The sequence below is a fragment of the Jaculus jaculus genome, chromosome 9 (genome assembly GCF_020740685.1).
Source record: "Jaculus jaculus isolate mJacJac1 chromosome 9, mJacJac1.mat.Y.cur, whole genome shotgun sequence".
In the NCBI taxonomy this organism is placed as follows: domain Eukaryota; kingdom Metazoa; phylum Chordata; class Mammalia; order Rodentia; family Dipodidae; genus Jaculus; species Jaculus jaculus.
The window spans coordinates 108432089-108456168 of record NC_059110.1 but is presented as its reverse complement, the minus strand read 5'-3'; the positions used below and the strand labels follow the sequence as shown (position 1 = coordinate 108456168).

Here is a 24080-nt window from a genome sequence, read left to right as displayed (position 1 = left end):
ATTCCTAGTGTTAGAGCAATATAAATACTGGGTCCTATAAGAGAAGGAGTGCCCTTGGGCATCATTTGGACACAACCTTGGGGAGGAAATGAGAAGAATCTTCATGCTAGATCTTTTGTCAACTCATATCTAGATACCACCAGCAAATGCCACCGACTTTTGTTGGCCCAATGCTGGGGCAATTGGCAGGAATGGGGAGGAAAGGAAGATTTGGAGCTGGGTCCTATAGGAAACCAGCCTCCCCAGCTGTCAGTCACCCCCTAGAAGCCTTGCTACTGCCCTCTGGCCAAACTACCGGTGAGAAGCAGCCAGGTGTTGCCTTGAAGTCAGCCTTGGACAAAGTAGTCCAGCCTGCTCCTATCTGGATTTCCCTCCACGTCTGGGCTTCCAAGTATGGTGATAAGCTGGCCCTTTAAGCAGCTGCCACTCCCCAGCAGCCCTCAGACCCTGACTTGCAGGTTCCTGGTTCAAGCTTGGCTCAGCACCAGAGGAGGAAGAGAGGTAAAATCCTCTGGCCAGGGGAAAAGCCAGCGGCAGCCATGCATGACCTCCTTTCCACTCTGCTCATCACAGCTGTAACTTGTACTGACCATCGGGTCCTAGAGACACAAAGACAGGTGGCCTATGCTTCTTGCCCTACAGGAGGCTCTAGCTAACGGCCAGACATGAATAACGAAACCATAAAATAAAAATCACTATGTACTATAATAAAGTCATGAGTAATAAGCCATAAGAGCCACAGGAGGGAGTGATTAAGACTAATTATTAATAATAATAATGTGCCTGGAAGTGCTAAAGGCGTGGCAAAGGAAGTAATCTTCCAACCAGCCTTGAAGGATGAATCAGAACAGGAGTGAATAGACACTGGTCGCGCGTTATGTTGTCGTCTCCTTTACCAGCTACTGCCCTGGGTTTACCGGGAGGAGCAGAGGGTTGGAGGGGTTAGGTAACTAGGATTTCCTCTGGTAGAGGGAAAAAGTATTCCAAGTAGGAAAAATATAAACACCTAGAAGGGAGAAGGGAGACAGGCATATGAGGTGCCAATTATCTAGATAGTGTTTGCCACATGGCAAGACACTTCTAGAAAATCTTGAGCTGGGCATGGTGATGCATACCTTTAATCCCAGTACTAGGGAGGCAGAGGTAAGAGGAATGCCATGAGTTTGAGGCCACCCTGAGACTACATAGTGAATTCCAGGTCAGCCTGAGCTAGAGCAAGACCCTACCTCAAATCCCACCCACTCACCCCCTCTCCTCCCAAAAAGAATTGGGCTGGTGAGATGGTTTACTAGTTAAGGCACTTGCCTGGGAAGCCTAAGGACCCAGGTTTGATTTCCCAGGACTCATGTAAGCCAGGTGACACATGAATTTGGAGTTTGTTTGCGGTGGCTGGAGGCCCTGACACACCCTTTGCTTCTTTCTCTCTCTCAAAGAAATAAACACAATAAAATTTTAGAAAAAAGAATCTTGCCCGGCATGGTGGTGCACACCTTTCATCCCAGCACTTGGGAGGCAGAGGTCAGAAGATTGCGATGAGTTTGAGGCCAGCCTGAGACTACACAGTGATTTCCAGGTTAGCCTTTAGTACAGTGAGACTCTACCATAAAAATAAATAAATAAATAAAAATAAATAAAAAGTGGGAGAGGGAAGGGAATTATCATGGCTTATTTTCTATAATTATGGAAGTTGTCAGTAAGAAAAGAAAGAAAAGGAAAAAATTAATAATGAATTTTGTTGGGAGATGGAGGGTTGAGATAGGGTCTCATGTCACCCAGCTTGGCCTCAAAGAATATAATGGAAGATGCCCTTGAACTCCTGATCCTCTTGCTTTTACCTCCTGAGTGAGATTACAAATGTATGTCACTGTCACCATACCTGGCCCCAAAAGCTAAATCTCTTAAAATGTGTGTTGATGCCTGCCTCCACCAAGTACTCCAGAGGCTAAGACAGAAGGATCCTTGAGTTCGAAGCCAGCCTGGGCTACAATGTACGACACTGTCTCAAAAACCAGACCAAGGAGATTGGGGAGATGGTTTTGTGGATAAAGCCTATGCCAGACAAGCATGATGACAGGAGTTTGGGTCCTCAAGACCCCTGTAAATTCTGATGGGCGTGGGAGCCTGCCTGCGCCATCAGCATCCTCACAGCTGGGACAGGGAGCTAGAATAGCTGATTCAGCAAACTCTGCGTTCAAATGAGTGACCCTGTCTGCCTCCCAAGTGCTGGGATTAAAAAGGCATGTGCCACCATGCTGGGCTCAAATTATTATATTTTTATGAGAGAGAGAGAGAATTGGCACACCAGGGGCTCCAGCCACTGTAATCAAATTCCAGATGTGTGTGCCATCTTGTGTGCGTGTGTGACCTTGCTCTTGCCTCACCTCTGTGCATCTGGCTTATGTGGGATCTGGAGAGTCAAACATGGGACCTTAGGCTTCACAGGCAAGCACCTTAACCACTCAGCCATCTCTCCAGCACTCAAGAGAGAGTGAATATGGGCGGGCCAGGGCTTCCTGCCATTACAAATGAATTCCAGATGCATGTGCCACTTAGTGCATCTAGGTATATGTGGGTAGTGGCGAATCAAACTCTGATCTCTAAACTTTAACAGACAGGAACCTTTCTTTTTTTTAATTTTTTTTGTTCATTTTTTATTTATTTATTTGAGAGCAACAGACACAGAGAAAGACAGATAGAGGGAGAGAGAGAGAATGGGCGCACCAGGGCTTCCAGCCACTGCAAACGAACTCCAGACACGTGCGCCCCCTTGTGCATCTGGCTAACGTGGGACCTGGGGAACCGAGCCTCCAACTGGGGTCCATAGGCTTCATAGGCGAGCGCTTAACTGCTAAGCCATCTCTCCAGCCCAGACAAGAACCTTTGCTGTTGAGCCATTTCTCCAGTCTCCAAAAATAATATATTTTTTTTCCAAGGTAGGCACTCACTCTAGCCCAGGCAGACCTGGAATTCACTATGTAGTCTCAGAGTAACCTCAAAGCCATGGTAATCCTCCAACCTCTGCCTCCTGAGTGCTGGGATTAAAGGCATGCACAACCACATCCAGCTCAATTTTTTAATTCATCAACTAATTTTAACAGAGAGAAAAAAAGAGGCAGATACACACCCAGAGAGACAGAGAAAATAAAAATAATAAATAAATAAAAAGAGACTGCTTGAGGGGGAGCGGATTTGATAGAGTATAATTGTGAAGGGGAAAGTGGGGAAGGAAATCATCGTGGCTTATTGTCTATAATTATGGAAGTTGTCAATAAAAAATAAATTATTTTTTTTGGCGTGTCTAAATTCTGAAACACATGCACCACTGATTTCCAGGCACTCTAATGAACATATATTGTATGAGCATCATATGCAATGAGCACATATACATATATGAGCTAGAAAAAAAAGAGGTGTTTTCTTCCACCTTTATTGTTTTATTTTTATTTATTTATTTTTATTGTTTTTGGTTTTTCGAGGTAGGGTCTCACTCTAGCCCCCCAGGTTCACCTGGAATTCACTATATAGTCTCAGCATGATCTGGAACTCACGGCAATCCTCCTACCTCTGCCTCCTGAGTGCTGGGATTAAAGGTGTGTGCTGCCAAGCCCTGCTCTGTCTCTCTTTTATTTTGATGTCGTTATCTTTTCCTCCTATTATGATGGTCTTGTGCAGGTAGTGTCATGCACTGCAAGGTCATTGATATCCAGGCAATTTTGTGTCTGGAGGAGCACATTGTAAGGAGTCCTACCCTTCTTTTGGCTCTTACATTCTTTCTGCCACCTCTTCCACAATGGATCCTGAGCCTTGGAAGGTGTGATAAGAGATATTTCAGTGCTGAGTACTCCTCTGTCACTTCTCAGCACCATGGTGCCTTCTGAGTCATTACAAGGTCACTGTCGTCTGAAAAGAGAAGCTTCTCTAACCAAAAGTGGGAGAGTAGCATTCATATATGAGTGTGAACATTAAGAGAAGTGCTTACCGGGTAGTTTTGTGAGTATAGTATATACATCTAGCTAGACACTAGTAGACATTATACTCCTAGGGCTCATAACTACCCCTGTTGTAGGTTTTCAGTATCAGACATGTATTCCCTCCAGTCCAATTTAGAGAGTGGTTGGTTTCCCCCATAACAGACATACCACTATTGCACCTGTTGGCTCATTTGGCCTGGATGGCCAAATTTAAGGCTTGCAGTGTCCACTGTTGAGTATCTCCACTGGTGATTTCCCTCTCTTCCATTGAACTGCATGCAGCGTAGCTTTTTCCAGCTTTCTGTCAGCTGGTCTAAATGGAGGAGGTTTTCAGCTCAGCTCCAGCAGGTCCACCTTTATTTTACTTATTTAATTTCAAAAGAGAGACAGGCAGAGTGAGAGAATGGGCATACCAGGGCTGCTGCTGCTTTTCTTTTCTTTCCTTCTTTCTTCCTTTTTGATGTTGTTTTTGGTTTTTCAATGTGGTTCAGGCTGACCTGGAATTCACTATGTTGTCTCACAGTGGCCTCAAATTCATGGTTATCCTCCTTACCTCTGCCTCCCGAGTGCTGGGATTAAAGGCATAGGCCACCACGCCTGGCTACCAGGGCTTCTTGCCACTGCAAAGGAATTCCAGATGCATGTGCCACTTTATGCATCTAGCTTTAGGTGCATCCTAGGTAATCAAACATAGGTCATCAGACTTTACAAGCAATCACCTTTAACCACTGAGCCATCTCTCCAGCTCTAAGAGGTAGTTTTTATTTTATTTTATTTGATAGAGAAAGAGGGTGATACAGGGGAGGGAGAGAATGGGCACAGCAGGGCCTTCAGCCACTGCAAACTCCACAAGCATGTGCCACCTTGTGCATCTGGCTTACATGGGTCCTGGAGAATTGAGCCTCCATCCTTTGGCATCGCAGGTGAGTGCCTTGACGGCTAAGCCATCCCTCCAGCCCAGAGGTGTTTTTTTAAATATTTAATTTTTAAAATTTATTTATTAGCGAGAGAAGCCTCTAGCCACTGAAGAAAAACTTCAGACACATGCACCCCATGTGCATCTGGCTTATGTGCGTAGTGGGGAATGAAATCTGGGTCCTTGGGCTTTGTAGGCAAGTGCCTTAACCACTCAGCAATCTCTCTAGCCCAAGAGATGTTTTTGTTCCATTCCCCAGTACCCATGTAAAGGTGGATAAACAAGGTGGTGCATGCATCTGGAGTTTGTTTGCAGGGGCCGCAAGTGCTGATGCACCCTTTTGCACTTTCTCGATATTCTCTCCCTACTTGCAAATTGGGGGGGGGGGTCTTTTTTTATATATTTTGTTTTTACTTATATTTGAGAGAGAGAATAGGAGAGAGAATGAGAACGAATGGGTACGTCAGGGCCTCAGCCACTGGAAATTAATTCCAGACGCCTGCGTGCTTCCTTGTGCATCTTGCTTACGGGGGTCCTCAGGCTTCGCAGGCAGGCGGTAGCCCCCCCTCCCCCTTTTTTAATATCCTTAGCCGTAGGATTACTTTTCCTACTATAGTTCTCAAGAAAATAACATGGAACCATCTTCCAGATCTACTCACAGTCCCCTAATTCCTGTTCGCTTAAGGATGTGTGGAAAGACAAAGTAGGGAGCTTGGAGTCAAGCTTCATCTTCCTTCCCTTCCCTAAGCTGTCTACTTGTTTCGGGATCTCGGGGCCAATGCCTAGCAACAGCGCCCGGCCGTTAGCAGGCCCTCCGCAAATAAATGTTGAGCAAACGGAAACGAGGCGGCGTTCCATTCGCAGGTTGAGACGGCCGTCCCCGTCTCGGTACAGCCGCCGGCAGCGAGCGATGGGGATCGGAGGAGCCCGGGGTGGACCGGGAGGCGGCCGACCCGGCACGCACCCCCCCCCCCAATCCCTCTCCCGGCGACCGAGCATCCCACGGGGGAGGCCGGTCCTCGCCGTGCTACCCCGGGGCAGGGGGAAGGTGGGCACCTCGCCCCGCGGGGGAAGACGCGGCTCTCCCCAGCGCCTCCCCTCCCCGGCACTCGGGAAAGGAAACACGCCGCCGAGGCGGGCCCGCCGCGCCTCCCCCCCCCCCTCCCTCCCTCCCCCGGCGCGCACGGCCCGCCCGGAACCCGCGGCCCGGCGGCCGGCGAGCCCCCGCGCTGGAGGACCGTGGGTGGACGCTCTTGCCGCGCGCCTCTCGCTGGTCGGGGCGGAGGTGGGCGGAGCCAGCGCGCCTGCAGGGCTCGGGGAAGCCGAGGGTGGGGACACTCTGGCCCGGCTCTCGGTGGTGCGGGGAAGCAGCGGCCGCTCTGGTCGGCGGACGTGCTGCTCGGCAGTCCCGGAAGCGAAGCAGCGATGGCGGAGAGTCCGACTGAGGAGGCGGCGACGGCGACGGCGGGTGCCGGGGCTGCAGGCCCCGGGTCGAGCGGTGTAGCCGGTGTGGTCGGCGTCAGCGGCGGCGGCGGCGGCGGCGGCGGCGGCGGCTTCGGGCCGCCTTTCCTGCCGGATGTGTGGGCGGCGGCGGCAGCGGCGGGCGGGGCCGGGGGACCGGGGAGCGGCCTGGCTCCGCTACCGGGGCTCCCGCCCTCCGCCGCTGCCCACGGGGCCGCGCTGCTTAGCCACTGGGACCCCACGCTCAGCTCTGACTGGGACGGCGAGCGAACCGCTCCGCAGTGTCTCCTCCGGATCAAGCGGTGAGCCGGGGCTTTTCCTCCTCCAGCCCGGAGCTCCAGGGCTCGACCTTCCCCGCCGCCGCCCCCCCCCCGCCCCAAAACCTCCGGGTAGCTCGCCCCGCCGCCTCGCTCCCAGGCCCCGAGACCGCTGGCACACCGCGTCGTCGGGATCCCAGCCCCTTCCCGGACGCACTGCCCAGCCCCAACCTGCGCAAACCCCTCAGGTGCCCCAGGTCCGACCCCGCCCCTCGGCGACCTCCCCGCGCCTAGGTGCTGGACCCTCTCCCCCACAACACACTCCTTCCCTCCCACCCGGACCCCGACCCTTCAGTAACATCCCCTCTGGCCCTCGCGCCACCCCTCTTCCCCTACCTTTGCAGACTACCTATGGGTGATGCCCGCAGGCCCCACCCATTGGTACTCTTCCCCACACACACACACACACCGCACCCCGTCCCTTCTCAAGTCCCCTTGATAACATACTGTGCTTTGGCCAACCTCAGACTTTGTGCCAGCCTTCCTTTTGATTGCCTCTTCAAACCCCTGCCATATGGTCCTAACCCCCAGGTCTAGATCACTTCCCTGACTTCCACGTCTTCTCTTGATTCCCTTTTCTGGTATCCCAGATCTGTCCTGCTCTCACACCTCTTCCAGCAACTCAGGGTCCGGCTTTCCCAGCACACACTGGAGCTTGTAATATCCCATTCGGGACCTTATTATTTTTTTTTTTGTATCCACCTCCCACCCCTGGATTTTCTGATGTACTTTTTGTGAAGCAAACAAAGGCCTAAGTTCCTTTTGTGCTTGTTTCTTGGATGAGTGATCTCAGATCATATCACTTAATGGATAAATATGTTTATGCACAAGTGCTTGGTATACCTACTGACTAGGAAAAGGGCTTGAGCTGCTATGAATCCTGAAGACCCAGTTAACTCTCCCTGTGGCCCTTTTCTAGGGATTATCCTCCCCCCCCCCCATGTGCTAAGTGCCTTCAGACGTCTGTCCACCTGCTTTTCTAATAAATAACCTGAAGCAGGTAAAATACCTAGCACAATGCCTGACACAAGATGCCAACTTCTCAGAGATCGCCACCTCTAACTTAAATTCAGCATGCGACTTTTGTATTCCTTCAGCTCTTTGTTGTTGTTGTTTGTTTGTTTTTCGAGGTAGGGTTTCACTCTAGCCCAGGCTGACCTGGAATTCACTATGTAGTCTTAGGTTGGCCCTGAACTCATGGTGATCCTCCTACCTCTGCCTCCCGAGTGAGTGCTGGGATTAAAGGCATGCGCCACCATGCCTGGCAGCTTTGTTTTTTTAGCTCTTTCATTCTTGATGAATGATACACCATTGGTCTTGGCCCATACTTTGATCTGTTCTCTCAACATGTTTACACTTACATCCCTTCCACCTTAGCAGTGTCCCTAGACTTCCTCATAGTAGAATTCTTTTTAAGCCTTCCTGTCAACTGATCTATCCTAGTTGATAAGATTACAACTTAGAAACTTACTCATTTATTATAGTCGTTGAATGCCATCTTTCACAGGTGTGAGATAATAGCAATTGCAGAGGGCCCCCTTACCCAACATGTAAAGATTGCTGACCTGTTAGTGTCCTGGACAAGAGGGCTGTGATTGACTTGCTGGCTCCATACAATCTTCTTATCAACAAAGGTCCACAGAATGGGTTATAGAACTAGTTTTGTAATGGAGTTACTTATGCTTTCCCAGTTACTTATTTATTAATTTTTTTCACTCAGTGTAGTGCCTGAGAATCTGGGAGCTGGGAAATGAATGAGTCTCCATGTGGGAAGAAGTGAGAAAAAATGGGATGTGGCTTTCCCAGAGTGGCATCTGATACCATTGGTATCTTGGGTTATTTTTCCCCTGTCAGTCCCCTCCTCCTGAGGAAACAATGCCCCTTTGATAATAATTTGCTCTCTCCCTGTCTGACAAGTACTCAGCTGAGATTTCCCAGCCAACACGACAGTGCAAACATTTGTGGTACCAAGCACCACTTTCTCGAACCCTGGCCTCATTGAAGCCATAACAGCTGTCCTGCTCAAGGAATTCCCCTTTCTCTCCTCTGATCTCCTCTTGGTGTTATACAGGGATATCATGTCCATTTATAAGGAGCCTCCTCCAGGAATGTTCGTTGTACCAGATACTGTTGACATGACTAAGGTATGTAACTTGATATGGGGGAGGGGACTGTTGGGAAATTGGGCCCTTAAAATTTGAGAGACTCTAAAAGAGATTATCCAGCTCACCTCTGGTTATGTAGATGAAGGAATTAAGACCCCAGGAGAGAAAATGACTTGCCCATGGTCACATAGTGAAGTAAAACAGAACCTTAAACAAGTATCTGTTGTTAGGGTACACATGGGTACTGATTGGCTTGGAAACCCCCAGTTCATGTCTCTTGCTCCACCTTAGCTACTATAGGCCACTTTTTCCCTCTCAGAATGTTCCAGTCTGGATCAGGTATTCAATCACCTGTCCATTGTACTTCCCAGCTTTAGCCCCATCTTACCACTCTTAACTATGATTGTGTAAGTCGTGTGCAGGAAAAGTGGGGTATAGGGCTAGTTTGGCAGGAGTATTGTGATTAAAGGGCCTTGTTTAGGGTCCTGTCCTTAACTATTTTTGAGGATCTTCCACTTCAAAGTTCTATCCTCTTACCTTCCACACAGAAAGCTTACTGTATAATGTCACATTTCTCTGGTACATAGATTTCTCTATTACTGAAAATTCTACTCTCAGGAGTGAATTTGTTCATGAACTGATTCTAAGGAAAAAAAAACAGACTTCCTAAATCTAGAGTTATTTCAAGTGAAAACTATTAGGATCAATTTTCTTGAAGTAAAAAATTCTGTTTTTGTATTGTTGATATGTGCTTTTTGTGTGTGTGTTTTCAGTAGACTTCTATTTAAATTTTTTTCCCCCTTTTTATGTGGCAGGAAATGTTTTTCCTTGGACATCTTGTCCCCGGTCAACTACTGTAGTTAATATGATGGCCTCTGGGGCCCCAGAATTGATGCCATGTTGAGAACAGTGGAATTTGCTATTTCCAGTGTTTGGGGGCTAGAATACCACGGAGTGTGTTACCAGGGTGGTAGGGATTATAGATTGAGGCATAGAAGTGCAAGGCCGTTTTTCCTCTTACTGTTCACATTTTCAGCAGACTTATATGTTCCTTTGAAAAATAAGAAATATAATTGAGTTAGCTTAGATTTTCCTCTTCAGGAAGGGAAATCATGTTTAATAATTATGGTTGGTGGAGAAAAAGAGTTTAATGCTCTGCTTTAAGAAATGTTGATGTTGAGCTGGGCGTGGTGGCGCATGCATTTAATCCCAACACCCTGGAGGCAGAGGTAGGAGGATCACTATGAGTTCAAGGACACTCTGAGACTACATAGTGAACTTCCGGTCAGTCAGCGTGAGCTAGAGTGAGACCCTTGGAAAACAAAAAACAAAACAAGACAAAAAAAGCTTGTGTGAATGTATGCGTATATATAGATATACTTATTTAAATGTTTTTATTTGTGAGCAGAGAAAGCTAGAGTATGGATGTACCAGTGCCTTTTAGATGTGCCATTTTGTGCATCTGACTTTACATGGATGCTGGAGAATTAAATCCTAGCTGGCAGACTTTGTAAGCAAGCACCTTTAACTGCTCAACCATCTCCCCAAAATTTTCTGGAGAGAAACAATTCCTTTGAGTGGACCCTGAGTTTTCCCCACTTTGCTTAATATCTTTAACAGCTGAATGCTGCTTATGCCCCATCCCCCACATTAGGCTTGATCCTCTGTGGAGGAAATAAGAAGACACCCTTTGTACTGTTACTGACACTGGTGCTGTGATACTACGACTTCAGTCCCCTTCCTCTTCCATTCATCACACCACCAACCTCCACTTCATGCCACATAAGTGGAGGGTGGAGTTGCATGATATGCATGTTTAATGTAGGCAAATACAAACATCTCAGTAAAAATAGGTATTTATTTCTTAAACATTAAAAAGACTTTCTCTGGACATGGTGGCACATGCCTTTAGTCCCAGCACTTGGGAGAATTGCCACGACTTGGAGGCCAGCCTGAGATTACATAGTGAATTGCAGGTCAGCCTGAGCTAGTGAGACCCTACCTCAAAAAACCAAAAGAATAAAATAAAATAAAAACAAATCAATAAAAAGACTATTTTATTGCTGCATATGGATTTCACACAATTTTTGTTAGTGTATTTTTATTCAGTTGCAAGCAGAAAGAAGAGAGGCAGAGAATGGGCGTGCCAGGGCCTCCAGCTGCTGCAAACTAACTTCAGATGCATGTACCACCTTGTGCATCTGGTTTTATGTGGGCACTGGGGAACTGAACCTGGGTCATTAGTCTTTGCAGTCAAGGCGTGAACCGTTGAGCCATCTCTCCAGCTCCAGATTTTACACATTTATGTTTTTTTTTCAGTTTGTTAGGTACAATCAGAGAAGTCTAAACAAAAGCATGCTTTAAGGAATACTTAGGTTCATTTTGACTAGATTCAGTTTTAACCTTGGGCTCAACTTTAGAACATGACCTTCAGGTGTGATGATACTCCACTGTAATGGGATGTTTTAAAATTCCACCCCACCTTCTATGAGTGAGTACAGGCTGTGAGTCTGCATGAAGAGCACGTGGAATATGGACAGCAGATTGTGGGCCCTGCTTCTGGCCGGGGTAGCAGGTGGAAGGCAGGTGGGCTTGGGTGGGGCATCACCTCACAATTTTGAGATGGGGTTTTATTTTGCAGATTCATGCTTTGATCACAGGCCCATTTGACACTCCTTATGAAGGGGGTTTCTTCCTGTTCGTGTTTCGGTGTCCGCCCGACTATCCCATCCACCCACCTCGGGTCAAACTGATGACAACGGGCAATAACACAGTGAGGTTTAACCCCAACTTCTACCGCAATGGGAAAGTCTGCTTGAGTATTCTAGGGTAAGAGGAGACTTCTAACTGGCCAAGTTATTTATTAGCAAATAATTACTCTAGGCCAGCCTTCATCAGCCAGGATTCCTCATCTGAACCCCGTCTCAGTTCTTAGGATGGTGTACGTGACTGGTGCCATTCTAGATAGAATGGAAGGAAGTTAAATGATCACAAACAAGGCACATCTTAGGAGGTGTGGTTCTCAAAGCATGGTTCCTTCGTTGCTGCTGCAGCATCTCCAGAGTTGGGGGCCCCATCTCAGACCTGTTCTGTCAGAACCCGGGTGGGGCCAGCAGTTCTGCCGGCTGCCTAGGTGATTGTGCTGCACACTGCAGTTTGAGAACCACTCCCTTAGGACACCAGGGCCTTACTGTCTCCCAGACAGGTTGAGAAATGCTACAGATCTGGTGCATTTAAGATTGTGGGTACCTTTTTTGAGCATCTCAAGAGGGTCTTTGGAGGCTTTGGTGATAATAATGATTATAACAATTGAATGGAAATGTCTGAGCTTGGAAAAATAGCACATTTGAACAGAAGTTTCAAGAATATCTTCTTCCTGGGTGCTACTGTGATTTTTGTTTCATGGAGTTCTCATTCATTCCATTTCAAAGCCTGCCTTTGTGGGCTAAAAACTCAGAATAGAAGTGTAGCATGTTTAGGATTGGTCTTTTGTGGTCTGAATTTCCCTGGAAAGACAGGGAATTGATTACAGGTTAAAGGCCAAGAAAGTTGTACAAACTGGTGATCTTGTTTTCTTTCTAACAAATTTCCAGGTTTGTATGTGGGAAAAACAGCTGAAACATTAAAAATAGGGTTTTTTTCTAGAACGATCAAGTGCAGGAATAAGCTGAAACATTAAAAATAGGGTTTTTTTCTAGAACGATCAAGTGCAGGAATATATTCTGTTAGGAGTATGGCAACTGAAGGAAGTGCATTAAAGGAGGTTGTCCTTAAAAAAGTCTTTCATGCCAGGTGTGGTGGCGCACACTTGGGAGGCAGAGGTAGGAGGATCGCCATGAGTTCTAGGACACCATGAGAATACAGAGTGAATTCCACATCAGCCTGAGCTAGAGTGAGACCCTACCTCAAAAAAAAAAAAAGTCTTTCCTATTATTAGGGTACATTGTCTTCTTAGCTGGGGGGGATTGTGATTTTTCTGTGTCCCATGATGGTAAGGAAATTGAGGCCTTGCTTCTGTATGAAGTTTGTTCGTGAAAGTGTGTGTGTATGTAGTAAATTCTCTCTCGTTAGGTTAATATAAAGGTAATTTGGGCAGGCAGCCCCTCATGGAAGGAACAGACTAAAGAAAGTGGTGGGGTGGAAGTAAAAGTTTTCTGGGTGGAAAAGGAGAAGCTACCTAGAAATTGAAATTTTGTGGTGAACATGTGGTAGGAAATTCCCATATTTGTAATTGGCTGTATTAGGTTTATTTTCCTAATTCCTTCCCTTCCTACGTAGAAAAATACTGGGCTGACTCAGTGATAAAAGAAATGAAGTGAGACTTGCCTCTGTTGACTTGAATTCTCAAATATGGAAAGTGGAGAGTAGAAGGAACAGAGCTTGTAGGGAGTAGAGCTGGGAGAACAGGTTGGAACCACTGAAAAGCAGCCTCTGATGCGATTACTGTTGCATACCCCCCTCAAGTGTAGCGGAGAAGGACAGTGGCCAGTTAACTTGAACAGCCTAGCCCTGGATCCAGTTGTGTTCAGCTTCCAGCTCTGGTGCCATCTTATCAAATGAGCTAAAATATATGCCATTGATATCCAAGCCACCCCCTGCTGTTAACACTTGATCATATGTACTTAGGTGTAATAGATAGTACATGTCTGTAATCCCAGCATTTAGGAGACAGAGATAGGATTGCTGCAAGTTCAAGGCCATCCTGGTGTGTGTAGCAAAACCAACCAATCAGAGCCTGTCTCAGAATATAATAAAATACAATAATAAAACCCTGTCTCAGAAGCAAGCACACACTAAGACAGGCATGGTGGCACATGCTTTGAATTCCAGTGCTTGGGAGACTGAGGTAGGAGGATCACCAGTGAGTTTGAGGCTGGCCACCTTGGGCTACAGAGGGAGTTCCAGGTCAGCTTGGGTGAAAGTGAGACCCTGCCTCAAAACACATGTGTGCTCTTCACATTGATTTCCATTTAATATTTTGAGACCCTCTCAGTGTGAAAGTGTCCCTAATCTCTTCCTTTCTTGGCAGAAGTAAGTGGTCTTCAAAGAATTTGACCCTCCTTGTATGCTTGATACTGACCCTGATACAGTCCCTGACCACAACCCTTGCCAAATGGCCTCTGAGGTGGCTTCAGTCACTTTGGGCCTCTGCTTAGCTGCTCTGCCATCTCTACCTGTCACCACCTATAAATAAATAAGCCATTTGAGGACATAGAGATTAACATTTAGACAACCTTTAGAGTTATTTTCTTAATGTCTTGTTTGACGTGGTGGCCTTACTTGGATACTATTTCTTTTCTAGCACAAAGAAAGTCCTTTCATAATAACTTTGCTCTCTTTTCTTCTATTTCCCCTCCCCTTATTTTATTTTTTATTTTTTGTTTTTTTGAGGTAGGGTCTCACTCTAGCTCAGGCTGACCTGGAATTCACTCTGTAGTCTCAGGGTGGACTCGAACTTAGGTCAATCCTCTTACCTCTGCCTCTTGAGTGTTGGTATTAAAGGCATGAGCCACCGTGCCTGCCTCATCCCCCTTTTAATAGCAGGATTTAGGCAGTTAGCTGATTTCTGGTGAATGAGGGTGAGACAGAGGTTGGTAATTTCCAGAGTATTAATAGGGAAAGAGAAACTGATGGTGTCTCACTAATAGTGCTACTGCTGTCAGGGTTCCCCGAATGTTCTTGTCTCACCTTCTTCCCACCCTGTGCTGTGTTTGTAGTACGTGGACTGGCCCTGCCTGGAGCCCAGCACAGAGCATCTCTTCTGTGCTCATTTCCATACAGTCCCTGATGACAGAGAATCCCTACCACAATGAACCTGGTTTTGAACAGGTAAGACCAACTGGGTCCTGCTGTGAGGCTTGTAACATTGTGTGCTTTTTTGGGGGGTTGGGTTTCGCAGTAGGGTCTCACTCTAGCCCAGGCTGACCTGGAACTCACTATGTAGTCTCAGGGTGGCCTCGAACTCATGGCAATCTTCTACTTCTGCCTCCTGAGTGCTAGGATTAAAGGCATGTGCCACCACACCCGGCTGACATTGTGTGCTTCAAGAGACCTAAGACGTCTCATTTTATCTAGCACAGCTCCACATATTAAACACTTGTCACGATACGAGAGAAAGGGAACTGACATGCATGTTCTTTTTGGGGGGAGTGGGAGTGGGAGTAAGGTCTCACTCTAGCCCAGGCTGACCTGGAATTCACTCAGGATGGTCTCGAACTCAAAGCAATCCTCCTACCACTGCCTCCTGAGTACTGGGATAACGGCATGTGCCAACACGCCCAGCTCTCTGTTCTTTATTTCTAAGAATTAGAGTAGCTAATTAAATACTGTTCAGTATTTGATTTGGGTTGACCTACAGAGTGGAAGTCAGTGTTGCTATTTGGGAATTCTGAGCCTCCTTTAGGGGTGGTGGTAGCCAGTGGCTTCTTCAGTGAGTCTGCATTCTACAGCATAATCCTAAGGTATTCCCCAAACTGGGGAGATTGTTCAGTGGTTAAAGGTACTTGCTTGCAAAGCCTGTGGGCCTAGGCTCAGTTCCCCAGTACCTACATAAAGCCAGATGCACAAAATGTCCCATGCATCAGGAGTTCCTTTGTAGGGACAAGAGGCCATGATTTGCCCATACACTCTCTTTATCTCATAAATAAATAAATAAATAATTTTTTGGTGCTGGTGATTGAACCTAGGGGCCTAGCACATGGAAGACAAAATATCTACCAGCCCTTTTTTCTTTTTCATTTGAGTCAGGATCTAAGTTTTCCAGGCTGGTCTTGTACTTTTGTGGCTTGTTGTGGCTTGTTTTGTTGTTTTGAATCAGGGTCTCACCATAGTCCAAGCTGACCTGGAACTCACTCTGTAGACCAGGCAGGCTGACTGCAAACTCAAAGCTATCCTCCTCCCTCTACCTTCTGAGTGCTGGGATTAAAGGGGTCTGTCACAACACCTCACATATTGTCCCCACTTCTTCCCCATCTCCCCCTGGGTCTTGCTATATCTTAGGCTGACCTGGAATTCACTAGTGGCCTCAACTCATGACAGTCCTTCCGTGTTTAAAGGGAGGGTTGCATCACCACCCCCAGCTGGCTGTCTCCTTTTGTTTGGTTTGGTTTTCAAGGTAGAGTTTCATTCTAGCCCAGGTTGACCTGGAATTCACTATGTAGACTCAGGATGGCCTCAAACTCATGGCAATCCTCCTACCTCTGCCTCCTAAATGCTGGGATTAAAGGTGTGCGCCACCATGCCTGGCCTGTTGCCATTTTTTATTTATTTATTTTCTGAGGCAAAGATGGAAGGTTTTTTTCATTGATTTTTTATTTATTTATTTTTTTTTTTATTTGAGAACGACAGAAAGAAGCAGAGAGAGAGAGAGAGAATGGGTGCGCCAGGGCCTCTAGCTGCTGCAAATGAACTCCAGGTGCGTGCGCCCCCTTGGGCATCTGGCTAACGTGGGTTCTGGGGAATTGAGCCTCTAACTGTGGTCCTTAGGCTTCACAGGCAAGCCCTTAACCACCACTAAGCCACCTCTCTAGCCCAAACATGGAAGTTTTTATTGCGGTGTAGTGGGGGAGGGACTGACTCTCAAGAGCAGAGCAGTCAACTTGGGGTTACACATAGTAGGCTTTATAGAGCTCTTCAGTTGAGGGAAGGTGAGGAAGGGAGAAGTAAAAGAAAGGTTTCTTTAGGGGAGGGCTAAGATAGCCAGGGTGTGTCACCAGAACATTAACCTGGTGTCCTGAGAGATAAGGGGGCAGGACACCTAGACCTGGGGTATTGTTAGGCAAGGAAAGGATGATGGCTGAGTGGCTCCTTGAGGAATGTGGATGACCCAATCCCTGGTATCTGTCACCCCCTCAGCTGTCCTGTTACTCCATTTTGTCCTGACTACCATTCCAGCCTCTTGTTAATGATAAGAGTCACAGATTAATTTTTTTTTATGTTGACCCTGAGGGTGATGAGTTCTTATGCCCCTGGAGAGGCTCTTCAGAGCAGGTGATAAGGAGGCAGAGTGGTGAGATCAATAGCATCAGTGTAGCATGTTGTTACGACTTGGTCCTGAGTGTAGCAGAGACCAGTCTCATACCATCCCTGTATTGAGCTGGCTTCAAGGCAGTTGCTAGCTGTTCCCATTTTTTTTGTTGTTTTGTTTTGTTTTGGTTTTTCGAGGTAGGGTCTTACTCTAGCCCAGGCTGACCTGGAATTAGTCTCAGGGTGGCCTTGAACTCAAAATGATCCTCTTACCTCTGCCTGCTGAGTGCTGGGATTAAAGGCGTGTGCCACCACACCCCGCTTAGCTGTCCCCATTTTTTTAAGTTTTTTTGTTGTTGTTGTTGTTTATTTTTATTTATTTATTTGACAGCAACAGACAGAGAGAGAGAATCAGCACGCCAGGGCCTCTAGCCACTGCAAACGAACTCCAGTCACATGTGCCCCCTTGTGCATCTGGCTAACGTGGGTCCTGGGGAATCGAGCCTCAAACCGGGGTCCTTAGGCTTCACAGGCAAGCGCTTAACCGCTAAGCCATCTCTCCAGTCCTGTCCCCTTTTTTTTTTTTTTTTTTTTTTTTTTTTTTTTTTTTTTTTTTGGTTTTTTGAGGTAGGGTCTCACTCTGTCTGGCTTAGGCTGACCTGGAATTCACTATGTAGTCTCAGGGTGGCCTCGAACTCTCAGTGATCCTCCTACCTCTGCCTCCCAAGTGCTGGGATTAAAGGCGTGCGCCACCACGCCCGGCTTGTCCCCATTTTTAAGTGAGGAAATTTGCTTAGAGATTAGGGTTTTGTTGTTGTAGTCTTGTTTTCAGAAAGTCTCAGTAGTGTGGGCTGGTCTTTAACGCACTTTATACCAGAAGCTGTTCTTAAACTTAAGATCCTCCTGTTTCCACCACTCAGGTGCTAGGATTACAAATACACATGCAGAAGTGGCTCAGAGATGCCAATTAACATTCCTAATGACAGAGTAGTGTAGGACTCAGGATTTGCCAGTGGACCCCAAGTTCTACCATGAATATTCTATGCCTTGTTGGACTAATTCCATTTTGATGATTAAAACATTTTGAGGACTGGAGACATGGCTTAACTCTTAAGGCGCTTGCCTACAAAGCCAAAGGACCCACGTTTGATTTCCCAGGACCCATGTAAGTCAGATGCACAAGGTTGGTACATGTGTCTGGAGTTTGTTTGGAGTGGCTGGAGGCACTGGCACACTCATATTCTCTCCCCCGCCCCCCTGCTTCTTTCTTTTTCTCAAATAAATCAAATAAAATATGCTGGAGAGATGGCTTAATGGTTAAGGTGCTTGTTTTGCCTGCAAAGCCAAAGGACCCAGGTTCAAGAGAACCATGTAAGCCAAATGCAGAAGGTGGCACATGGAGTTTTGCAGTGGCTGGAAGCCTTGACACGCCCACTCTCTCTCTCTATCTGCCTCTTTCTCTGTCTCAAATAAAAATTTAAAACAAAATTTTCAAGGTTTTTTTGAGGTAGGGTCTCACTGTAGCTCAGGCTGACCTGGAATTTACTATGTGGTCTCAGGGTAACCTCAAACTCATGGCAGTCCGCTTACCTCTGCCTCCCAAGTGCTGGGATTAAAGGTGTGCACCACCACCCCTGGCTAGAAAAAAGTTTGATTTGGGCTGGAGAGATGGATTAGTCGTTAAGATGCTCACTTTTGAAGGCTAAGGAGCCAGGTTTAATTTCCCAGTACTCACATAAGCCAAGATTGCACATGTGTCTGGAGTTCATTTGCAATTACTGGAGACCCTGGCATGCCCATTTTTTCTCCTCTCCCTCAAATAAATTTTAAAAAATCTTTCTAAAGTTCAGTTTGTGCTGGAGAGATGGCTTAGTGCCTATGAAGCCTTAAGGACCCTGGTTCGAGGCTCAATTCCCCAGGACCCGTGTAAGCCAGATGCACAAGGGAGCGCATGCATCTGGAGTTCATTTGCAGTGGCTGGAGGCCCTGGCATGCCCATTGTCTTATCTATCTGCCTCTTTCTCTGTCACTCTCAAATAAATTTTAAAAAATAAAAAGTTCGGGCTGGAGAGATGGCTTAGCCGTTAGGCGCTTGCTTGTGAAGCCTAAGGATCCTGGTTCAAGACTCGATTCCCCAGGACCCACGTTAGCCAGATGCACAAGGGGACGCATGTGTCTGGAGTTCGTTTACAGTGGCTGGAAGCCCATTCTCTCTATCTCTGCCTCTTTCTCTCGCTGTCTGTCTCTAAAATAAATAAAATAAAACCAAAATAATTAAAAATAAATAAATAAGTAGTTTAATTTGTTGTTGCTTCTGTTGAGTATAAAACCCAGGGCCTTGTGCATTTGAAATAAATGTTCTGGGTTGGAAAGATGGCTTAGTGTGGTTAAGGTACTTGCCTGCGAAGCCTAAGTATTCAAATTCAATTCCCCAGAACCCATGTAATGCAGATGCACATGGTGGCACGTGTGTCTGGAGTTCATTTTCACTGGCTAGAGGCCCTGGCACACTTATTCTCTCATTTTCTCTCTTGCTTTCTCTTAAATAAATAAATAAAATTTTAAAAATGAAATAAGTGTTCTACCACTGATTCACACCCCTAGCTTCAAAATTTGGAATTTTTTGTCTAAATCAAAAGTTATCCTTCTGCCAGGCATGGTGGCACATGCCTTTAATCACAGCACTCAGGAGGCAAAGGTAGGAGGATTGCCATGAGGCCAAGGCTACCCTGAGACTACATAGTCAGTGTGGACCAGAGTGAGACCCTACCTCAAAGAAAGAAACAAAAAAAAGTTCTTCTGATAAGATTCAATGATGGTGAAACCCTACAGACATTTAAAAGAGTTAACCAGGAAATATTTTACTGGTTGATGCCTAAAGGTTGTCCATATTAAGCTCCTAACTACATTTATATACTTTCTTTTTATCTCTCTCTCTTGTTCTTCTCCCCCCCCCCCCAACAGTCTCATGTATCCAGGCTGACCTTGAAGTTCCTGATCGTCCTGCCTCCACCTCCCAATTGCTGGTTTATAGACATGTACCACCAAGCCCAGCTCCACTATCATTTATAAATATGATTATTTCTCACTTAATCCTTACTTGATAGGTCTTTCAGTTGAGATTGATTCAGGAAAATCTGATAGGTCTAGTTTCCTGATTTCATGTCAAATAACTGTTACAGAATGGGTGTTACTATATATGGGGAGGAAAAGAGCTGTGAAAAAAAAAAAAGGCTTATGTTAATCAACCACATATAAGCTTACCTTTAAGTGGAAGAAGAAAATGACTGCTCAGGATTTAAACAAGAAGGTGGCCTTGTGAGCCTCTATTGATTTAGCCCCAAGCAGTCCAAGCTAAAAGTCTGTGGGTTTATGTTTAATAATAGTCGATTATCTATGGCATATTTTTCTGTCTGGCTTCTTTCTTCGTCATGATAAACACAAACTTGAAACAGTACTTTAAAAGTCCAAACACTTCAAGTGCTAAACTGGAGGCAACTATTTCTAGATAGTTGAGTTTTTACAAGTGCTGATCAGCCACACAACTGTTGTATACATACTTGTTTTCCTGTGCACTTTCTGTATGCAAATAAAGCTATAAATTTACTCATTTCAATAAACTGGAATGACACACAAAAAAAAAAAAAAGGCTTAACTCTTCATGGATTGCCAATGAGAAAGATATCCTCTTACTTTGTATGCTTAAGTCACATATACTGGACTATCCCTGAAGTCTTCTTATCAGCTTTTCTCTGGTTAAGTGAACACTATGGCCTCTCTCAAATCACAGGAAAGACATCCAGGAGACAGCAAAAACTATAATGAATGTATCCGACATGAGACCATCAGAGTTGCAGTCTGTGACATGATGGAAGGAAAGTGTCCCTGTCCTGAACCCCTAAGGTATGTGTCAAGAGTTAGTCATTTGTTTTATAGACTTAGTTTGTGTTGTGTCTTCAAGAACCTTTGGTGCAGAGTTAAGGAAATAGAGATGGTAGAGATTTTTTTTCATGCTTTTTAAAATTTTTATTTTATTTTATTTTTATTTTTTGGTTTTTTGAGGTAGGGCTTCACTCTAGCTCAGGCTGACTTGGAATTAACTGTGTAGTCTCAGAGTGGCCTTGAACTCATGGCGATCCTCCTACCTCTGTCTCCCGAGTGCTGGGAGACAGAGTGCTGGAACTCACAGCGGTCCTCTTACCTCTGCCTACTGACTGTGCCACCAGACCTGGCCCAGGTTCCTGCTTTTAAAGAGCAAAATGGCTGGGTTTAGTGGTGCACACCTTTAATTCCATCACTCAGGAGGCAGAGATGGAAATATTGCTATGAGTTCCAGGTCAGCCTGAGCTAGAGCGAAACCCTACCTTAAAAAAACAAAAAAAAAAAATGTTTGGGAGTGGATCACCATGAGTTCTAGGCCACCCTGAGACTATATAGTGAATTCCAGGTCAGCCTGGGCAGGAGTGGGATCCTATCTTGAAAAACCAAGAAAAACGAGCAAACAAAAAAAGGAAATGGGCCTGGTGGCACATGCCTTTAATCCCAGCATTGTGGGTAGCAAAGGTAGGAGGAGTGAGTTCAAGGCCAGCCTGATACTACATAGTGAATTCCTAGTCAGCCTGGGCTAGAGTGAGTCCCTACCGCGAAAAACCAAAACAAAAAAAATAAATAAATAAAGAGCAAAATGGCTGCATTTACCTGAGGAAGTTCAGAGAATTTCTCAGTTCATTAAGACTGCCAAGTCAGTGGGAAAGGCAAGTTCATGCCCTCAGGAAGCCCTAGGTTTTGTGAAGGGTTAAACATATTAACTGCAGCCAAATGAGAGCTAACACTTAGGGCTGGAGAGATGGTTTAGTGATTAAGGCCCTTGCCTAAAAGCCTAAGACCCCACGTTTGATGCCCCAGGACCCATGTAAGCCAGATACACAAGGTAGCGCATGCATGTGGAGTTCATTTGCAGTGGCTGGAGGCCCTGGTGTGCCCATTCTCTGTATCTGCCTCTCCTGCTCTCTACAGTAAATGAAATAATTTTACTTATATTTTTACTTTTTTGACTTTTCAAGGTGGTATCACTCTAGCTCAGGCTGACCTGAAATTTACTATGTAGTCTCAGGGTGGCCTCAAACTCTCGGTGATTCTCCTGTTTCTGCCTCCTGAGTGCTAGAATTACGCCTGGCTAAATGAAGTAATTTTAAAAAGAGAACAAGTACTAGCCGATTGTGGTGGTTGCACGTCTTTAATCCCAGCACTCAGGAGGCAGAGGTAGGAGGAACACCGTGAGTTTGAGGCCAGCCTGAGACTAGCTAGTGAATTCCAGGTCAGCCTGGGCTAGAGTGAGACCCCTACCTCAAAAAAGAGAGCGAGCGAGCGCAAGCACTTCATAAGCATATTTTATGTTCCTTGAGTGCTAAAACAGGCTGAACAAAGTCAAAGTCAGGTAAACTTTTTAGGAGGATTTTGAGTAGGGTTTGTTTGGGATTAGGAATGGTTTAGCAAAATGGTGGACATTAAACATGACATGAGTTGAGGTGGTATTGCCTGTGAAGCCTACAGACACAGGTTTGATTGATTCCCCAGAATCCACGTAAAGCCAGTTGCACAAGGTGGCACATGGGTCTGGAATTCATTTGCAGTGGCTAGAGGCCCTGGCACACCCATATTCATCCCCCCCTCATATAAATGAATGAATAAATAAAACATTAAAAAATAGGAAGTAACATACATGCACACACAAAAAAAGTAGGATATGCCTTCAGTTTTCTAATTTTCCTCTTTGTTTTCCAGAGGGGTGATGGAGAAGTCCTTCCTGGAGTATTATGACTTCTATGAGGTGGCCTGCAAAGATCGCTTACATCTTCAAGGCCAGACTATGCAGGTAATACAGCCTCTACTATGAATTCATAGACCACAAAATATCCCCTCTCACAAAGGTGATTTTGCCAATTCAAGTTGCTGGCAGAAAATACCCAACCAAGAGCAGCTTCTGGGAGGAAAAAGTTTATTTTAGCTTACACACTTGAGGGGAAGCTCCATGATGGATGGCAGGGGAAGATGTAGCATGAGCATAGGCTGGCCTCTTGCCAACTTAGGTAGACAACAGCAGCAGAAAAATGTACCAGACACTGGCAGGAGAATCTAGGGATAACACCCATAAGCTCGCCCACAACAATATATTACCTTCAGGAGGCTCCAGTTCCCAAATTGCCACCAGCTGGGGACCTAGCATTCAAAATATGTAAGTTTATATGGGGCCACTACAGATGACATCTATATCTCATAGAATGTTGCAACTAAAGCGATCCTGTGTCATTTGAGGAATGGAGGCTTAGAGAGATGACTTGCTTAAGCCAATGTGGAGTTGGTTTCTAGTTCATGGCATAGTTAGAACTCAGAGTGTCAGGATCATCTGCGCTGTGGGCTGTAGCCCTTCCTAGTCAAATCCTCTCAGTCATTCCAAGAATTTAGCCCTCTTACTTAAGTAGGGATGGATAAAGTCTGTTGAAATCCCTTCCTTGACCCTAAAGGCTCACAGAGAAAGATAGTTGTACATTGTCATTTGATCCCTATGCCAAAGGAGGCAAGCAGGGGCTGAAGAGAAGACTCAGAGGTTAAAGGTGCTTGTCACAAAAAGCAGTAAGCAGTTTATTCTCTACCTGTGATGGAGAAATGTGCTCTTGGCTTCAAATAAAAATGCAGATCCAGGGCGACTTGAGAGATGGCTTAGAGGTTAAGGCGTTTGCCTGCAAAGCCAAAGGATCCCAGTTCAATTCTCCAAGATCCACGTCAGCCAGATGTACAAGGGGGTGCACGCATCTGGAATTTGTTTGCTGTGGTCTGCCCATTCTCTTCCTCTTTCTAAATTATTATAAAATTATTATAAAAAATAATGCAGATCCAGCCAGGTATAGTGATGCACACACTTTTTTTTAATCCCAACATTCAGGAAGCAGAGGTAGGGGTATTGCTGTTAGTTCAAGGCCAGCCTGGGACTACAGAGTGAATTTCTGGTCGGCCTGGGCTAGAATGAGACCCTATATCATGGGAAAAAATGCAAGCTAAGGATGGTGGTACACACCTATAATCCCAGTACTTGGGAAGCTGAGGCATTAAGGTTACAGTGTGTTCATAGCTACTCATCAGGACCCTGATGCTTTTGTTTTGTTTTGTTTTTCAAGGTAGGGTCTCACTCTAGCCCAGGCTGACCTGGAATTCATTATGTAGCCTCAGGGTGGCCTCAAACTCATAGTGATCCTCCTACCTCAGCCTCCCTAGTGTTGAGATTAAAGGTGTGAGCCACCATGCCTGGCGTTTTTTTTTTTTTGTTGTTGTTGTTGTTTGTCTGTTT

The 24080-nt window shown here is 45.9% G+C and overlaps 1 protein-coding gene across 1 annotated transcript in view; it reads left to right on the top strand.

Moving 5' to 3' along the window:
* The first annotated feature begins 6223 nt into the window (after positions 1-6223).
* The window catches only part of Ube2z (ubiquitin conjugating enzyme E2 Z), a 27560-nt gene continuing 9703 nt past the window's right edge, over positions 6224-24080 (top strand). The window contains exons 1-6 of the mRNA XM_045158085.1: positions 6224-6650; positions 8737-8809; positions 11412-11599; positions 14488-14599; positions 20526-20638; positions 22520-22610. Of these exons, the coding sequence (XP_045014020.1) occupies positions 6313-6650; positions 8737-8809; positions 11412-11599; positions 14488-14599; positions 20526-20638; positions 22520-22610 (915 nt within the window). The 5' untranslated portion in view covers positions 6224-6312. The remainder of the gene's footprint in view (positions 6651-8736; positions 8810-11411; positions 11600-14487; positions 14600-20525; positions 20639-22519; positions 22611-24080) is intronic.